General features: G+C 52.5%; 1 protein-coding gene across 1 annotated transcript; it reads right to left on the bottom strand.

Annotated features, from left to right (window-relative positions):
* Window positions 1-9948: 9948 nt before the first annotated feature.
* On the bottom strand, window positions 9949-11301 carry CkaCkLH20_06907 (homeobox domain-containing protein; the record flags this gene model as incomplete). The annotated part of the gene is made up of 3 exons (XM_038889624.1): window positions 9949-10199; window positions 10271-11108; window positions 11158-11301. The coding sequence occupies 3 exons, from the start codon at window positions 11299-11301 to the stop codon at window positions 9949-9951; spliced, it is 1233 nt and encodes a 410-aa protein (XP_038744987.1).
* Between the last annotated feature and the right edge of the window lie 4418 nt (window positions 11302-15719).

Here is a 15719-nt window from a genome sequence, read left to right as displayed (position 1 = left end):
GATGAGCGGCGAGTTTTTGCACCGGAGCCTGCGGACACGCAGGCGATATCAGTGCCGAAGTGGGCCTCAGGTCCGAGCCTAATTACGTCCAGGGTGACGTTAGGTGTGAGACTCGATGCAGCAGAGTGAGACGATAAGAGACTGCCATACGAATACGTAATTCAAGAGCATCGGGTCACTCGTGGTGCAAAAACAAAGTCACTCGGGAGGGCTCGCTGTGGCTACCTCTTCACTATCAAGTCTGCACTAGGCAGATGCGTCCCCATTCGTGGCCATCTCGATCGAGAAGCGCGTCGCCCCGTTCTTGGAAATATCGGAGGGTTTTTGCGCCGATGTCCGATGCCGAGATGGATCTAGTACTTCACTTTCATTGGTCTTCTTCAGCTTCTATGACGAACCCATGATGAGTCACCAAATTCAGCGTTGGAGACGACCCCATGAGTAGTCAGCACTGAACAATTCCGCTCCGACCCACGTGAAGTGCGCTTCTCTACGGAAGTCTGCAGACGCCAAGTTCTTCAGTGATCCTCGCTCCCGTTGAAGATCTTCGCCCGCCGCGTCCCGTCCGTTCTTCCGCTCTGCCGCCGGGCTTTTGTGGGTCTTTGTCGACTCCATGGATGCCACATGGCCTGGCCGAGACACGGCGAGCTCCCAGTCGCATCAGGTCGCAATCGGCTCCGTCTCGGTCGAGCTGTTGAATGGCAGTTGTGCCAGGTGCGCATCGGGCGACTCCTCCGACGATCGGGTACACGAGACCGACAACGCCGCGATTTCGTGGCACCACCGGTTCTCGGATATAACGGGCGACTGATCAACGACAGCTCTTCGCAGCCTCACCTAGATCTGTCACAAACAGGCCCAAAGCTAATCGTGAACCGTCAAACCGGCTTGTCAATGTCCCTAGGGGCTAACGTATCAGGTGTTTGTGACACCCAAAAAAACAACGTCTGCTTTGTCGATGACGAGGTTTTGAGTTTGCGTCGTTGAAAGCCTAAAAGTCCCCGTGGCGCCTCCAGGAACCGGCGCCACTGGCTTGGGCAGAGTTGCTGCGCATGCTGCACTCCCGGGCTGCCGACTGCCATCCCAAATATGTCGTCGCAGCAACTTGGGAGTCGGTCAGCTTCATCGACTCCCATGTGTCCCTGGCGGTCAGATGGACTGTTCTCACTATGGTGGGATGATCAATTGGCGATCTCTTTGCTTCTCATTGGTCAAGTCTGCCGGTGAGAAACTCTGTTCTTCGAGAAATGACGGGAACCACGGCGGCCACGTCGTTGAAGGACGCAAGAGAACGGCAGCCACTGACGACGGCGTCTACCAGTAGCCGTCGTGATCGGCTTTTTTGCACGCACAAGGACGTTCAGCCTAGTGCCACACGCGGATAAGCAACGGGGACCGGAGATTAACTGTCAAGCCAGTATCAGTGGTTGCCACTAGCTGCGAGTCCCTTTCGGACTAACACATGAACAAGCGCAGTGAATTGATGTTCAAGAAACGCCGCATTCCACTTTTTCGCCCGCGCTTGTCATCATTTCCCTTGGTCTGCTTTAGCTTGGGCCCTTCACGCCCTATTGAGCACAAAAATATGCGAGCAAGACATTCGGAAATACTGACAGCATGCCAGCCATCGCTGGTTGACAGCTCCAGACGACATCCCGGCTTAGCGTCAGCAACCAAGCGCCAGCGTTAGACTCCGGTCCAAGGGTGCTGATCGACGGGGTCTGGCCCAGGTGAGAGATCAGAATTGGAGGGCGGGGAGACGTTGACTGCACAAAGGCGGCCATGAGGGTGATGGCAGTTCGTCAGCCTCTCTCCGCACAAGGCGGAAAGCCTGATCGTCACTGCCTGATAAACTGATCCTCAACCCACCGGATCGTATGTCAAGCCCAGAACTCTGGAGGGCGTTGAGATGGCATTGATGGGGGATATGTCGGAAACCGGGCCAAGCAGCCTCAAGATAAGCCTGGCGGGAGTCGACGCTAGCTAAGCTTGACAAGCGCGACTGGACCCGGGGATTTCGGTCTTTGGCGTTCGACGGCTGATCAAGATCGACGTTGACCCTGGCTGGTGATCATTCTGCCTCGTGGTCAACAGGCAAACCCGGCTCTGGCAATTCTCGAAGATTGGCAGGGTAAGTAGAGCTGTGCAACCACAGCAGCGTCAAGGTGTCCAGCCAACAGCACCCAAGGTTGAATGAAAGGGGTCGTCGAGGGCTCTGTTAGTCGGTTTCACCAAAAATATGCTGCTCAGCTCTGCTGCCAGTGGTCCTCCAGACTTGTCATCTGAGCGCCCTCGTGTTTTGCACATCCTACCCAGCCACTATTCGGACCAAATTCGACGCACTGAAGGCAAAAGGGCAACAGCCACCCGGCTAGGGTATAGACAAGCAACGGGGATCGCCGTCGGCCGTTGCGATTCAGGGCAGCCCTCTCATCTGGACTAACCTTAAGGAAGAGAGATGAGCCGGCGCAGCTTATGCTGGGGAAGCATGACGAGCAAAACTGGCGCGAAGTGGAACCGGCGGTTGACGGGTGGGAATCGGGAGGAACGTCAGGACAAACTATGAATTGAAAGGGATGGACAACTCACAACTTTGATCTGTTTGTCACGCACTTGGCCTCATCTAAGGACGGTATGCCAGGATGCGCCAGCAAGCCGGTGCCAAGCTGTCCCAAAGAGGCGACTTGTTCGCCAAGTTGGAGTGATGAGTTAGGTTGGCTGCAGGTCATGACAGCAGACAAGGTAGCGGCCAAGTTGTGATCATCGTGGCTGTCACGATGTACTCTTGGCCAATGCCTCGAGTCAAGGTCTGAGAGGCGACTCCATTGCCATGACAAAACATCCAACGACGGCACCGATAGTTCCAAGATGCCTTAGTGTTGAGCAATGCCTCGGCCTTGGGTGGGCGCATCACATACAGGTCAGCCAGCTGGCAGACGGGGCGTCCTATGTCTGACTGATAGTTAGCGTTGCATTACCTCGGATTGGGCGGGTGGCTGACGGCGTTGTGCGTTGCGTAAGTTGGTTAGGAGGTCCTGAGGCCTTCAGCCTTCAGCCTTCAGCAACCCAGTGACTGGAGCATCCTGCGGCCACGGCTGCACCTAGTCTCGGATACACGCTGTGCCTTGAGCTAGAAACGCATCAAAATGACACCCATGCCGCACACCGAGATCTGACTGATGGCATGCTCTCGCACGCATGACAAGTTGGCCGTAAGCTCGTAGTGTTTGGCTGACAGGATGAAGTTTGCGGGTGCGGGAAAAAGCTCCGGCGAATGCACGTCGAGGTGGTGTTTGAGCGAGGTAGTTGCTTGAAGCAATTATGTGGTAGGTAGTGTGTGTAGAAAGTAGCTCCAGCTACAAGTTGGGAAGGAGGTCAATTGGTCGGACCGCGACTGCCTCGATTAGACCAAGGCAAGCAGGGAAAGGGCGATCATCCGGCCAGCCAAATGATAGGCGGAAGTCGCATCCCGGGGACTCCATGTTCAAGACCCGCTGTATTTCCTTGGTGAGCCCCAGTTTACCTGGCCTTGTTTTGTCTACTATTCGCCAATCAAGAAAAGATACATCTGTTTCCTTGCAAATTGGGGAGGACCCAAGTGCCTTTTTTGCCAGACTTTGAAGGAACATGAAGGTCGAGTGGATACCTCACGATGCGGGTGAAAGGGTACGTACTCTTGGGCTCTGGCTCGCAAACTGGACGTTCCTTCATCCACTCAGGCCCATATCTCGACAACATTATCATCGCAGAGTTACATTTTACGGTCTTCGTTCCAAGCCTGTCGTTAACGGCCGTTCGTTGTGCTAGGCTGACCCCAGTTGGCCAGCAACTTATTAGTGACAAACCTATCTTCCTTTTAGCCGCTATAAGATAGGTCTCTTAATTATATAGAGTATAGTCTTTATAGGGTTAAATAATTAGATTTTTAATATAAGCTTAAATTTATTATACTACCTAACTAATAATAAACCCCTATGAATCTAACTAAGCCTTAATCTATTTAGCTTTAGCTAATAGGGCTTCTTATTAAGTTTTAACTCTATTTTTAATTTAATTTATTAATATTATATTATATAAATCTCTTATAGTAATATAGTATTAAATATCTATAATTATATATATTATTACTTTATATTATTAAAATAAAGCTTTATTTTTAATATATTTATAGATAATCTTAAAGGTTAACTAAAGATAATTTAGCTTTTTATTTTCTAAAGTTTAAGATATTATTATTATTAAATAGCTAATAACTTTAAGGTTTAATATATAATAGTATTAATATTATAGCTAAATATTAAAGGTAATAATAATAATATTAATTAAGAAGCTATAGATAAAAGAGAGAAGAATTATAAGATCTATCTATATATAAGCTAGCTTATATATTTAAAGTAATATTAAGGGGTAAAATATAATATTTTAATAATATAAAATAGTATTAAGAGATAAAATATATATAAGGGAAATATAATAGTAATAAGTTAACTCCTATTTTAGTTATTTTATTTAGTATATTAGCTTTACCTTAAGGGTATACTATAAAAACTTTAATTTATTTATCTATTAAGTTATTAGTTTAAATTTACCTTATTACTATTATTATATAGTATTATATTGCTTAGGGTATAACTAATTAGAATAAATAATAGGTTTTATAATAAGTATCTAAATAGTAAAGTAAGATAGGTCTTATAGGAGCTACCTCATTATAGTACCAATCCGACACGGCACGGAACCGAGAATCAAGGGACAGGAAAAATACAAATCACCAAACGGCTGCCGAGTACATGATACTGATACAGGCCTTCGCGGTTGCACCTTTTCCAGGGAACAGGATGAAAATCCCAGCCCAAGGGCACGAAACGTAAGGGTCTTTGCTGTGCTGCAGAACGGGTTCAAAACGCGGCCGTGGCTGGTTCACCAAGCCTTCCAGGATCTGTTTTAACTCCATGGAACAGTGCTTGAACCCGTCAAAGGAACAATGTGAGACAAAGGCGCACACTTCCTGTCCCTTCCAAGTGCGCCCTGTCGACTCTGCCATGCGAGTCTGGCCGAGTAAGAGACACGCCACAAAAGCCAAAGAGCGAAAAACACGAGGCTAAGGCTCCTAGTCCAGCCGTTTCCCCGTCTCTCTGGCCCTACGAAACAATTCCGTCTTCTGTAGGTACTCTGTGACGTATTGTTCCTTGAACGCGGTAGCCTGTACTGGCGACAAGCTCTACTCCATCTCAAACTTCACCACTCGGCCTGCAAATCACACGCCATCAAATAACGTCTTTGCCAATGCGCAAACTTGGACGCATTGTCGCTACCGGAATCACCACATCGACAGCTCCATGCTGTATCTGACCGCCACCGCAACCTTGCCTTACCCCAGGCTTTACTCCTCGCATTCCTCTTCGTACTCAGCTCGTCGTCCTTGGTCGCCAGGGCAAATCCGCTGATCTCCGAGGCCCCGCTACAGATCCTCTCACCATCCGCATTGCCCGACGTCGAATATCACATCGTCTTCATCGGAAAGCGCGTGGCTACCGTCACTCTAACCGTCAGGTGGCGATACGGCATGCCACCATCCTGCCAGGGCTTCTGCCACATCCCCATCAAACAATACACTTCTACTCCGCATCTCAAAGTCACATTCATCTGACGCACCCCTAGCTCGTCCAAAAGTGCCGGCCAATTCAGAAAGACACGGCCTCTGGTCCGCTCCGTCCCATCCCATGTTCTTCGTTCCAACCTGCAACGACAGGCCTGGCGGCAGTAGCAGTGCTGACATGGCAGTCGTGGCATGCCCTCTTCCTCCCACCCTCGAGGGTTAGCAAGGAAGCATGGCCAAGTTGCTGACAGATAGGATGGTATCTTGTCGCTCCAAGCTTCGTCAACGTAGCAACATTAGCTCTTCTCAAGTGGAGTTTGACTTGCCAGCACGCTGCTAAGTCTCAAGTATCGTACCTGAGATGGAGGGCAACTGACACTGACGTCCCTTGTGAGCGTCGGCTGTCTTTGGCCCGGCTTGAAGCAACCGGTCAGCCGAGCCCTGGTCCCTGCCGCATCTTGGGCCCATTCTGTGCTGTGCTGTGCTGCAGCACGCACGTTGTGAATCTTCACCCCCTCCACACATCCTTCGTCCAGTGGCCGTTGCGACTGGCTGTCATCCAACGCAAAGTTACGACGCTTTTGCGAGAGACGCGAGGCCCAGTGACATCGCAGCAACGGCGAGGGGCGCTTCGTCATCTGGGTCCGTCCCGGCCATACTCTGACCGTTGCCGCACCTTCGCGGTGCACAGCTCCATGCCAGGGTATGGCCCCTGACAACCGCAGGTGTCGTTCAGACTTTTGGCCGTGATGTCGAGGCAGGAACCAAGACTTGCGGAATCGCTGGAAAGGTTGACGGCTTTCAAGAGACATGGAGCTGTCGTTCTCCGTCTCGCTCCTGCCGCATCGTGTCATCAGACATTCAGCCTGGAAAGGACCGACTTGCTGCTCCCCATTCACGTCAACGTCTCAGCGCAATCAAGGAAAGTCACTTCATCGGATGATCATGCTGATTCTTCGTCCATCCGTCTTATTACCCACCCCCTTTTCAAGCATTTCTTGGGTTCGTTGTCACCAACCCAGCTCAAGGGGGGCGGCTTAGATGCTGTCCTGACACCGGCAGTCGATCATTTTGGCCTTGACACGGGTAGTATCAACAAGCTATCCATGTCTTTCACCTTGTCACGACGACAGGTTCTCTGATTCGTCCCCCAGAAAATAACGAACCTATGGTTGCCAAGACGTGAGAGACAGAAACAGATTGGAGGTTTATCTCAACCGCAGAAACAACAAAAAAAGCAAGACCACAAAAGGCCCTTCTCCCACAGACGTGCAGCCTGCCATGCACGTAACTAAGTGTGCTCTGAGACAACTCAGGCGAGGCCAGCAAGTCAGCCAGGTCAGTCAGGCCCGGGGAAAAGAACTGCACGGCATCAGCAGTCACGGATACATGGCATGGCATGGCGTGAGGTAAGGTTAAGGTGAGGTAAAATGTGGGCAAGCAGCAAAACACAAACGACGGCGGGAAAAGGGAAGCAAAGCTACTGCGACAGAGCATCCCAACGCAGGGACTAGTCAAGATCTGCGAAGCTCCATTATCAAGATCGCTGGGAGGAGCGGCGCGACCGGGCATGTACCCTTGAAAATTCCAGTCTGCTACGTCGCCGGCCACCGTCTCGTGCCAAGCGGCTTTTCTCAGCCACGAGCCCACCAAGTCATGCTCTGGAAGGAAGCAGTCCTCACCATGACTCCGGCCAATCTAGACCAAGGGAAAAGAGAGCAGGAAGACGGGGGGAAAAACGTGTCTAGTCTTGTACGCCGCGATCTCAACTCCGGGTGCGTCCACCAGTCAGAAGCCGACCGCCCACCCCTCCCGCGACGCCACTCCCTCCGCCTTGCCCGATCTCGTGGCGTCTCGTATCATGTACCACTCACCTACCTGACTGAACCCCCCTCCTCCTCCGAAATGCCACTCGCGCCGGTAGCGCGCCCTCTGGCATATCTGTGAACCCCGAGACATTGAGAGAGAGAGAAGAAGAAACCAGTGGTGGTGACTGGGCCCTGATGCTTTCTTTTTTTTCCCCTCGCGCTTCGTTTGAAAGTAATAGAGAGATACGCGCTAGAAACACAGAACAGAGACATGAGAGAGAGAGAGAGGGCGGGGACTGCAGCATCTGCATCATCTGCAGCAGGTAGGTAATGTAATCTTCGGAAACGCAACGAATCGTTCTGTTCCCGCCGCCCCTGTGGTGATCTATTCCTCCTTCTTCTTCGTGTCTCCGGTCACACACGCCGCACGCGCACACGCAGAGTCTCTCCGGTTTCTCCAAAACCACCCACACACGCCCCCCAAATACCACCTGTATGTTTCACAAAACAAAGACCACAGCATCTCATACCTCCTTTCTTTTTCCCATTTGCTGCTCAGCTTCTAGACGTTCCGTGAACGAAGGCGTGGAATACCCATCGATGTCTCACTCATTCTCATACCCACCCCCACCCATCCACCATTAAACAACAACGGCCGCGGCCGCGGCCGCGCCCCCCCGGGGATGCGGTAAACAGGGGGGAGACAAAAAGTCCGGAGCAGGCACTACACTAGACGTAATCAGATCTACCAAGAACACCGTAAGAAAGAAAGAAAAGAAAAAAGCCGGTGGCTGGGAGAAGAGAGATCGGTCTTTCTGCTTCTCTCTCCCTGCGTAACTAGCTAAGCTAGTCTAGAAGCCGGTTGGAGAAAAGAAAAATAAGGGTACCGTACACCTCTTTTTCTTTTCGCCCCCAATACCTTTACCTACCTACCTTGGCGCACACGAGCACAGCACAGCACGGCCACGGCGGCGTGGGTTGCGCCGCGTTAGACGCTCAGTCTCCCGCTGCAGAATATCACGGTATCCGTGTTATGATGATGTGATGCGAGCGGCGGGAGGGAGGAAAACGCACACACGCACACTCGCCTGCTTTGCACGAGCGGGACTAGATACTAGAGGCGTATGTTCGTCAGCCGGTGAGGCTAGGCTACCTAGGCTAGGCAGACGACGAAGCAAAACGATCGGGAAGGGAAAAGATTGAGGCGCTTGCGTGGGCGGGTGTGATCATTCGTTTCCAGCATCTCGGTTCCCTCATCTCTTAGGGTGGGTGGGTGATATCGCTTGTTCATGGTGACAAAACGTGAACTTCAAGAGCTGGTATCTCGATTACGACTGTGGCTTCGCATCACATCCAAGTTAAACTCGAGTGAAAGTGAACTACTGACCAGAGACGTGTAAAAACCAATCTTCACCAAGTCCGGAACCGAGAGTCTGGACATCCCGTCCATTCATCCAGGAACCAGACAAGCCCGTCCGTTCCGTCGTACACACAGACCTTTCTATCCCCTTCCTCCTCCTCCTCCCACCGTTGGGACCTATCTCTTTCCATTGCTTACAAAGGGTCGATGATAAACAAAACAAAAACACGAAGATGCCATAAACATTTGCGCTTGGATTCGACATCGACAGAGAGTCCGTTCGTCGAACTTTGGGGATCCTCACACCCCTCCCTCTTCCCCCTCTCACTATGCGTTCAGAGTGCGTGTGTGCATCCGTTCGCCAAACCCAAGAACCCCAAAGCACTAGGATGTTCTCTCTTACCCTCTCTTTCGGTTTCCTGGTCAGTTGGTTGGGCGAGTAATGCGCTGTTGCGGACAGACCGTGTTTGTTTCCGGGACGGCCGTTGGATGACGTGGTCAAGGGAGTGGTGAGCTGTCTTGTTAGTGTCAGTGTCATCGGATGTTTCTGGGTGGGCAGGTTGTCTGTCTTTTTGTGAAGAAACGTTTTTGGTGATATTTGTTTTGTGACTATGTACAGAGAACAAAATCCGACCAAAATGACAACAAATGGTACAATGATATCGTTCTACGAATCCTGTGTGGTTTGGTAAAACTCGGCCTCTGGTTTGGCCATCCAAAAAAAAAAAAGACCCCGAAAAATAAAACCCAGTGAAGAAAGATTTGTGACCAGATGCCCCGAGAAATGATTCTCTTGTCTGTCAATGCATTTGTCTGCCCTTCCATTTCCGCCTTGAAGCCAGTTCGGTTTACCAACCGCCCGTTTGAACCCCCAAGCCCCCTACCCAGAAAAGCCCGTTATGTGTGTTGAATAAGAATACATTATCCCCATAGGTACAGTCGACATAGAAAAGAGGATGGGGTGGCGGATAGGCGTTGCTGCCGCGCCAGCCCCGTGGTATTTTTATACAGCTCATGAATATTAGTGTTTCCCCCTGGCGCCGTTTTGTTTTTTGTCTTGCGTCAGGTTCCGATCGTGGTTCGTCGTTAAAAGATGATTGGTCTGGTGTGATTCTTTTGTTTGTTCCAGCTTTTTTTTTTTTGGTGCGTTGTTCTTTGTCTTTCAATGATGCGAGGCGCGTCTAAATGCTCCCCCTCTTGATGTGTGCCGAGCGCCGTTGCTTCATGGCCTCGAGGTCCTCATCAAAGGCCTCGCCGTCGCTGAGAGGAACGCTGGAGCGCTTGCCGTCGTCGTAGTCGGCGCGCTCTGTAGACGGCAGGATCTTGCTCTCGCCGCTGCGGCTGGACATGGCGTCGGACTCAGCACGGGCGTTGCTGATCATGGTGGGCAGCTGCCGGCGCCGCGCGTTGATGAACCAGTTGGAGATTTGGTCTAGGAGGCGAGAAATTAGCGTTTGGCCCCAATAGAGAGTCTAACGGTTTCGGAAAAAGGGTAAAACTTACTCATCTGCAGCCCAGTCTGGCGCATGAGCTCCTGCTTCTCATCCTCGGTAGGGTAAGGGTGGTGTAGGTGAGCCACAAACCACGCACGCAGCTTGTCGGTCGTTTCCTTGGGCAGGTTGCCGCGGCGCTTACGTTGCTTGCTGTCACCATGCATGCCCATGGCACCAAGCTCGCCGATGCGCATGAACTCGGGGTAGTGACCGTAGCCGGCAGCAGAGAAAGGCGTGCGGTCGAAGGGGTGAATGGCACCAAGAGACAGAGACTGAACTCGGCTGGGGTGGTGATATCCGTAGGCGTAGCCAGTGGCGCGGTAAGCAGGAGCAGCCTCCATGATAGGACCGGAAGGCATGCCCATGGAAGGGCGGATGGGCTGGAACTCGTCTTGAGAGTGACCGCGAACCCGTTGCATGGGGATGGACTCCCGCTCGGAAAAGTTCATGGGCGGCAGGCTGGGGAGTGTTGGGCGGACCTCAAGGCGCTCGTTGACCTCCATAGCAGGGGACCTCATCGAAGGCATGCCAGAAGAAGACATGTAAGGGCTGGTCCTTGCTGATCCGGTCCAGCTCTCAGTAGCAGCGCGGGAAGGAATGGGCGGGGAGATTTGACGTTGCGGCATACGTCCAGGGCTCTCGTAAAGTCTCGGCACACGGCTAACCCTCTCGCTCTCCTCCTCCTGGTCGATCGAAAGTCTCCTCCTCTTGTTCGAGTTGGGCGAGTGAACGTACTCCGGAGGCGTCATGACACCGGCATATCCAACAGTTGGTGAAGTGTTAGACGAGGTGGTCCTCGTGGTGGATGCCTCCTGAGGCTGAAGGCGGATGTGAAGTTCTGGGATGGCCTGATACTTGTCAGTGTTGGAGCTCTCATTCTCGACCTGGACTACAAACCTGGCGAATCGAGGGAAGGGCGATTCTCTCGGGCTCAGTCCGGGGGCGCGAGGCATAATCTGTCGAAGAAGACCTGCCGCCATCCCAAGGGTAGGACTTAAAGGCTGAATGAGGGGATGGAGCAGCCATAGCGAGCATAGACATCTTGTGCTGTGGTATATCGAAAGTGAAGGTCTCTAGACACGACCGATTGCGGATGTAGCACTGAGGCTAGATCCTGTAAGAAAAGAGTGGTGGGCTCGAAAACTGAAGCCGCACGGCGGACAAGGACTGTTGCTGCTGTCAGCTTGCGAGTATCTCGATAGCTCGAACCGGAGAGCGTACCAAAGTCGGTCCAGCCAGGTATTTCGAAAGTGGCACGTCGAGAGTAGTGCTTCCGTGGGTTGCTCGGTTGAAGCTGTGGTATCGGCGGCGAGGTCGAACGGGAGTTGATACAGTATTGCTCGTCAACGACAGGCGGTGGTGAATAAGAAGCAATAAAAGGATGCTGATGTGATGGTCAGGTGGTCCCCGCCGTTCTTCTGAATCAACAAACAGCTCGAATGGGATGATGGTCGGTGATGGCCAAGACAGAAGCAAGGTGGGATGGCAGTCCTTTTGTATATCTGTGAGGTTTTGGGGGAGGTATCGGTTATGTGTGTAAGGTTGGTGTATCTGGTAGCGTGGTAAGGTTGGTGGAAGGTGGATTAACGATGGGAAGGCGCACAGATGTGGTGCCAAAATAGGAAATGGGAGAGAAGTGTCGAGGAGGAGGACCCGGCGAAGGGCCAAATTGGACAAATTAAGACGGTGATTTGAGCACACTGAAACTGACACGAACCAGCCTCAGACGAAAGAGCCCCAACTAGTAGTGTTCTTGAGTGAATCGGACCGTGGAAGGAGTTGTGAGCTGTGTGAACTTGGAGAAGAAGTAGTAACGCACAGCCCACGGATGCTTAATGCCTTGCTATGTATCTGGGAACGAGGCCTTTGCTGATGTGGGGGAGGGAGGACGGTTTTGACGGAAGAGACTAAACCTGAACTAGCCCAGAGCTGCGAGGCATGGGCATGGGTGGCATGGCGAGGAGGACGATCAGGGTACAAGCAGCCGTCGATGAGGAACAAGAGAGGAGGATTGCCCATCTCGACCAGGGTTGCAGAACACCCACGCCGTCCGTACCCACACTCACACACCCATACCCATACCTACCCATCTTCAGGGCCTGCTCCTGGTGATGGGGGATGCTCATGTACCATAGTACCTCCAAAGTGGCGTCCCCTCTGGCGGGCAACGGACTGATATGCTAGGCTCGTGGTGGTACTGGGATGTGTCCAGCAGAACGGTGCATGGATTAGGGGTCTGTTCGACGAGGCCGACCAGGATGCGAGAAGGAGAGTGGAAAGATGGGAGAAGCACTAGCCTGCTTAACAGTGACACGAAAAGAGCCACTAGGGAACCGTAGCGTGTCTGTGGGCAGGGGTCGTTGTACCCCCCGGCTGCTCATGGCTTCCACCCGGGCCAGGACGGTTGTGATGTAGATGAAATTGCCCGAAGGGGGGCGCCGGCGGGTATGGAGATGTTCAATGGCGCTGCATTACTCCAACGACTGACTATCCAACGTGCCATTACATATGCAACTGGCGTGCTGGCGTCGAGTTACTTCACTCTCTGAGCTGCCAAGCTCGCACATTGTCTGCAACGCTCTGGCCGCCTCATAAACGTCAAGTGACGGATTGTCGAATATTGTGCAAACCGACATAAAAGAATAACACAACAATGGACCAGGTTCGACTTGGCGGCGGGGTTCGACCTACAATGATCCCTAACGTAACGGTGTCAGGCCAAAGAGACGGGGTGAGTTTTACCGTCATTTCCCAATGGGAATATATTGAGCGAGACATCGGCATTCCGGAGATGCGGCCAATATAAAACGGATTCATGGCATATTGCTTCCAAGAAGCCGATGAGGAAACTGAACCGGCTCGGACATTGAACGTCGACGGCGACGATACAGTCCCCCAGCAGTATTGAACAACTTGTCCCTTGAAAACTTGAAAATGGCGTCTTCGAATCTAGAATGTCTTCGACGGGCCGCTGTCTGAGCTCAAAAGTCCAAAATAGAAGACGCTGATGGAGTCCTGAATTATCCTGAACTCCATACTGGGCCGATTTGGAGTCCGTGATCCCTGGAAGTGGCGGCTTCGCGAAGCTGATCATCAGCCATCCAGAACATCTAGCAAGGCTCCCGGGCATTCGATTCTAGTGTGAATTTTTCCAGATTGCTCGTCGTTGAGCGAATCCATCGCTCGTGCTCGCCTTCGGTGAGGCGCTCTTGATTCTGCAAATCCCTGTGGTCGTTCTTTTTTGTGCACATGGTCAGGGAGTGAGACAACCATCATTAGGCATACGTCGAATATGTCATGACTTCGAGACATGTTGACAGGAACGGGGCCCCCAGTTGAAGGGTAACCGGTGGTGTGTTACAATAGCTGCAATGGCTGCATCTTTTGCTGCTGGTTGTTGATGTTCCGGTTCGAGCTCAAATGTCAATGTGAGTGAGTGTGTGTGAGAATGTGCATGTGTGGCGTTTGGTGTGCCTGGGGATGAGATAGAAAAGTGAATGGACGACGATGTTTAGGCGGCTGGGGTGGCCAGGACATGGGCGACGGGGGGTTAGCAAGGCCAGCCGGGGCAGCCCTGACGTGACGGTTCTCCCCTGCTTGTCTGCCATCGATCCCATCCACACCCCCCAAATGCTGTCCATCAGCCATCCCAAAACAATAAGGCGGGCCCGGAAGTCTCCTGGAAGGGAAGAAGGAGAGAGAGAGAGGAGGGTTGAATTGTGCGCTAGAGCGGCTATGCCATCCGCCGCTGACACGCCCACCACCCCCTTCAGCCCAATCCTAACGCTATTCAGGCGTCGTGTTTTGTGCAGTACCTGAATAAGGCCCGCGAGCGTCACAGACCTGCGAGTATTTGACATTTTGCCGCGCGAAACTCGAGACTGACGACGAGTGAGAGGGCAGAGAACACGATTCAGACGTCCGTCCCAAGCCTTGGGTTGAAGAACCGGAGCCGAACAACTTTGTTTCTCTCGAACGTGTATCCGTAAGGATCCGTGAGGATGGAGGGCATTCTTCTTTTCTTTTCCCTTTTTTTCGCCTCTCAAGCCACCCGTCAGTCGCCCGGTCGCAGCTGACGTCTGTGACGTGCTCAAAACAACAAACTTGTAGGTGTGTCTGGTGTCTAAATTGCCAGAGTCCGGGTGTTCTTGGTCGAGCCGCTCTAGGCGTCGAACGTCGTTCTGAGGCTTCGACCACGACCTTCGACGGCGGAGGCTGTGCTTGTCAACAACACAGGAAAAAAAAAGAGTCCTGGCACCTCGACCCAGGGACGACCGATGTAGACTGAAACGTCAGTCACTATTGGACGCTTTTTCTCCGTCCGAGTGTTTTGGAACTCGGGTTGAGTTGCGTGCGATGCATGCGGCTCCCACCATTGACGGGCCACACGTCTGGTTATCGGATCGTTCTGACATTTGCCTTATCTGGAAGTGTTTGCAGGCCTTGATTCAAAACGAAGGCCGGAGTCCAGTTGAGCAAAGTTGCTGCTCTGCGATTGGTGATGATCAAACTTTGACATATGTAACCTTTGTCCCCTCGTCCCTCCCATTTCGCTCCCCGCAAAGCATCCAGGAACCCCGATGTCATGCGGCTCCCGTTTTTTTGTCAGCTCCCGAAATGGCGGGATGCTTCGTTCGACAGCCACCTCGTCCATGAGGATCTTTCACGGCCGGGAGAACCGCCGAGTCAGGCGCCTGAACTAAGTGCATTCTGGCCAAGATCTCAATGACTACCGTTTCGAGTTCTGGTAGACGTGCTTTTTTTAGGGAGCCTGGGCTAATGACAGGAGATGACGGCGCGCCCTAACGATCAAGCCTCAACTCCAGGAAGGGGCCGAGTTCTTCTTTTCTCGTCGTCCGTCGCAAGGGAACACAGGCAAGCGCTCCGGAGCCGAAGCCGCCCGCGCGAGGGAGAGCTGTCAAAAACGCAGATCTACCGCGGTGATCCTGTGGCCCCCGGTCGGCACCACAATTGATTGGGCCTGTGGCTGGAAGGAAGTGGCAGGTTCCGAGTAGCATCAATGTTTTGCCCTGACGGCCGTGGCGAATCCTTGCGTTGAAGAGCTTCGTCTGGGGTCCCACGATGATTCTTCTGCTCGCCATTCTTTGACAGGTCCCAGAAACAGGCCAAGGTGTGTGCATGACAGCTCCAAGGGCTGGAAGGTTCGTGACGAGATCTAGGTAAACGAGAATTGCGATTGGTTGCTGAGCGCTGACACGGTACGGTTGATCTGAGGTCGATCGGAACCAAGATGGGATTGCTCAGGTTGTCAAACGCGAGCCCGAATTGCGATTGGCTCCTCAGGATCTGTCATAATGGGCTCCTTGTCATGTGTCGCCTCAAGTTGCTGCGCCCCAAGAAAGTTGGGTTGGGGTTCCGTCGGAACGGCAAGCACATCACACAAAGGAGGGCAGACAAGGAGAGACGGAAGCCCGGGTGCTGACTGATGGATGGCCCGG

The sequence above is a fragment of the Colletotrichum karsti genome (genome assembly GCF_011947395.1).
Source record: "Colletotrichum karsti strain CkLH20 chromosome Unknown Scaffold21, whole genome shotgun sequence".
In the NCBI taxonomy this organism is placed as follows: Eukaryota; Fungi; Ascomycota; class Sordariomycetes; order Glomerellales; family Glomerellaceae; genus Colletotrichum; species Colletotrichum karsti.
The sequence above is the reverse complement of the archived record's forward strand: the minus strand, read 5'-3'. Positions and strand labels throughout refer to the sequence as shown.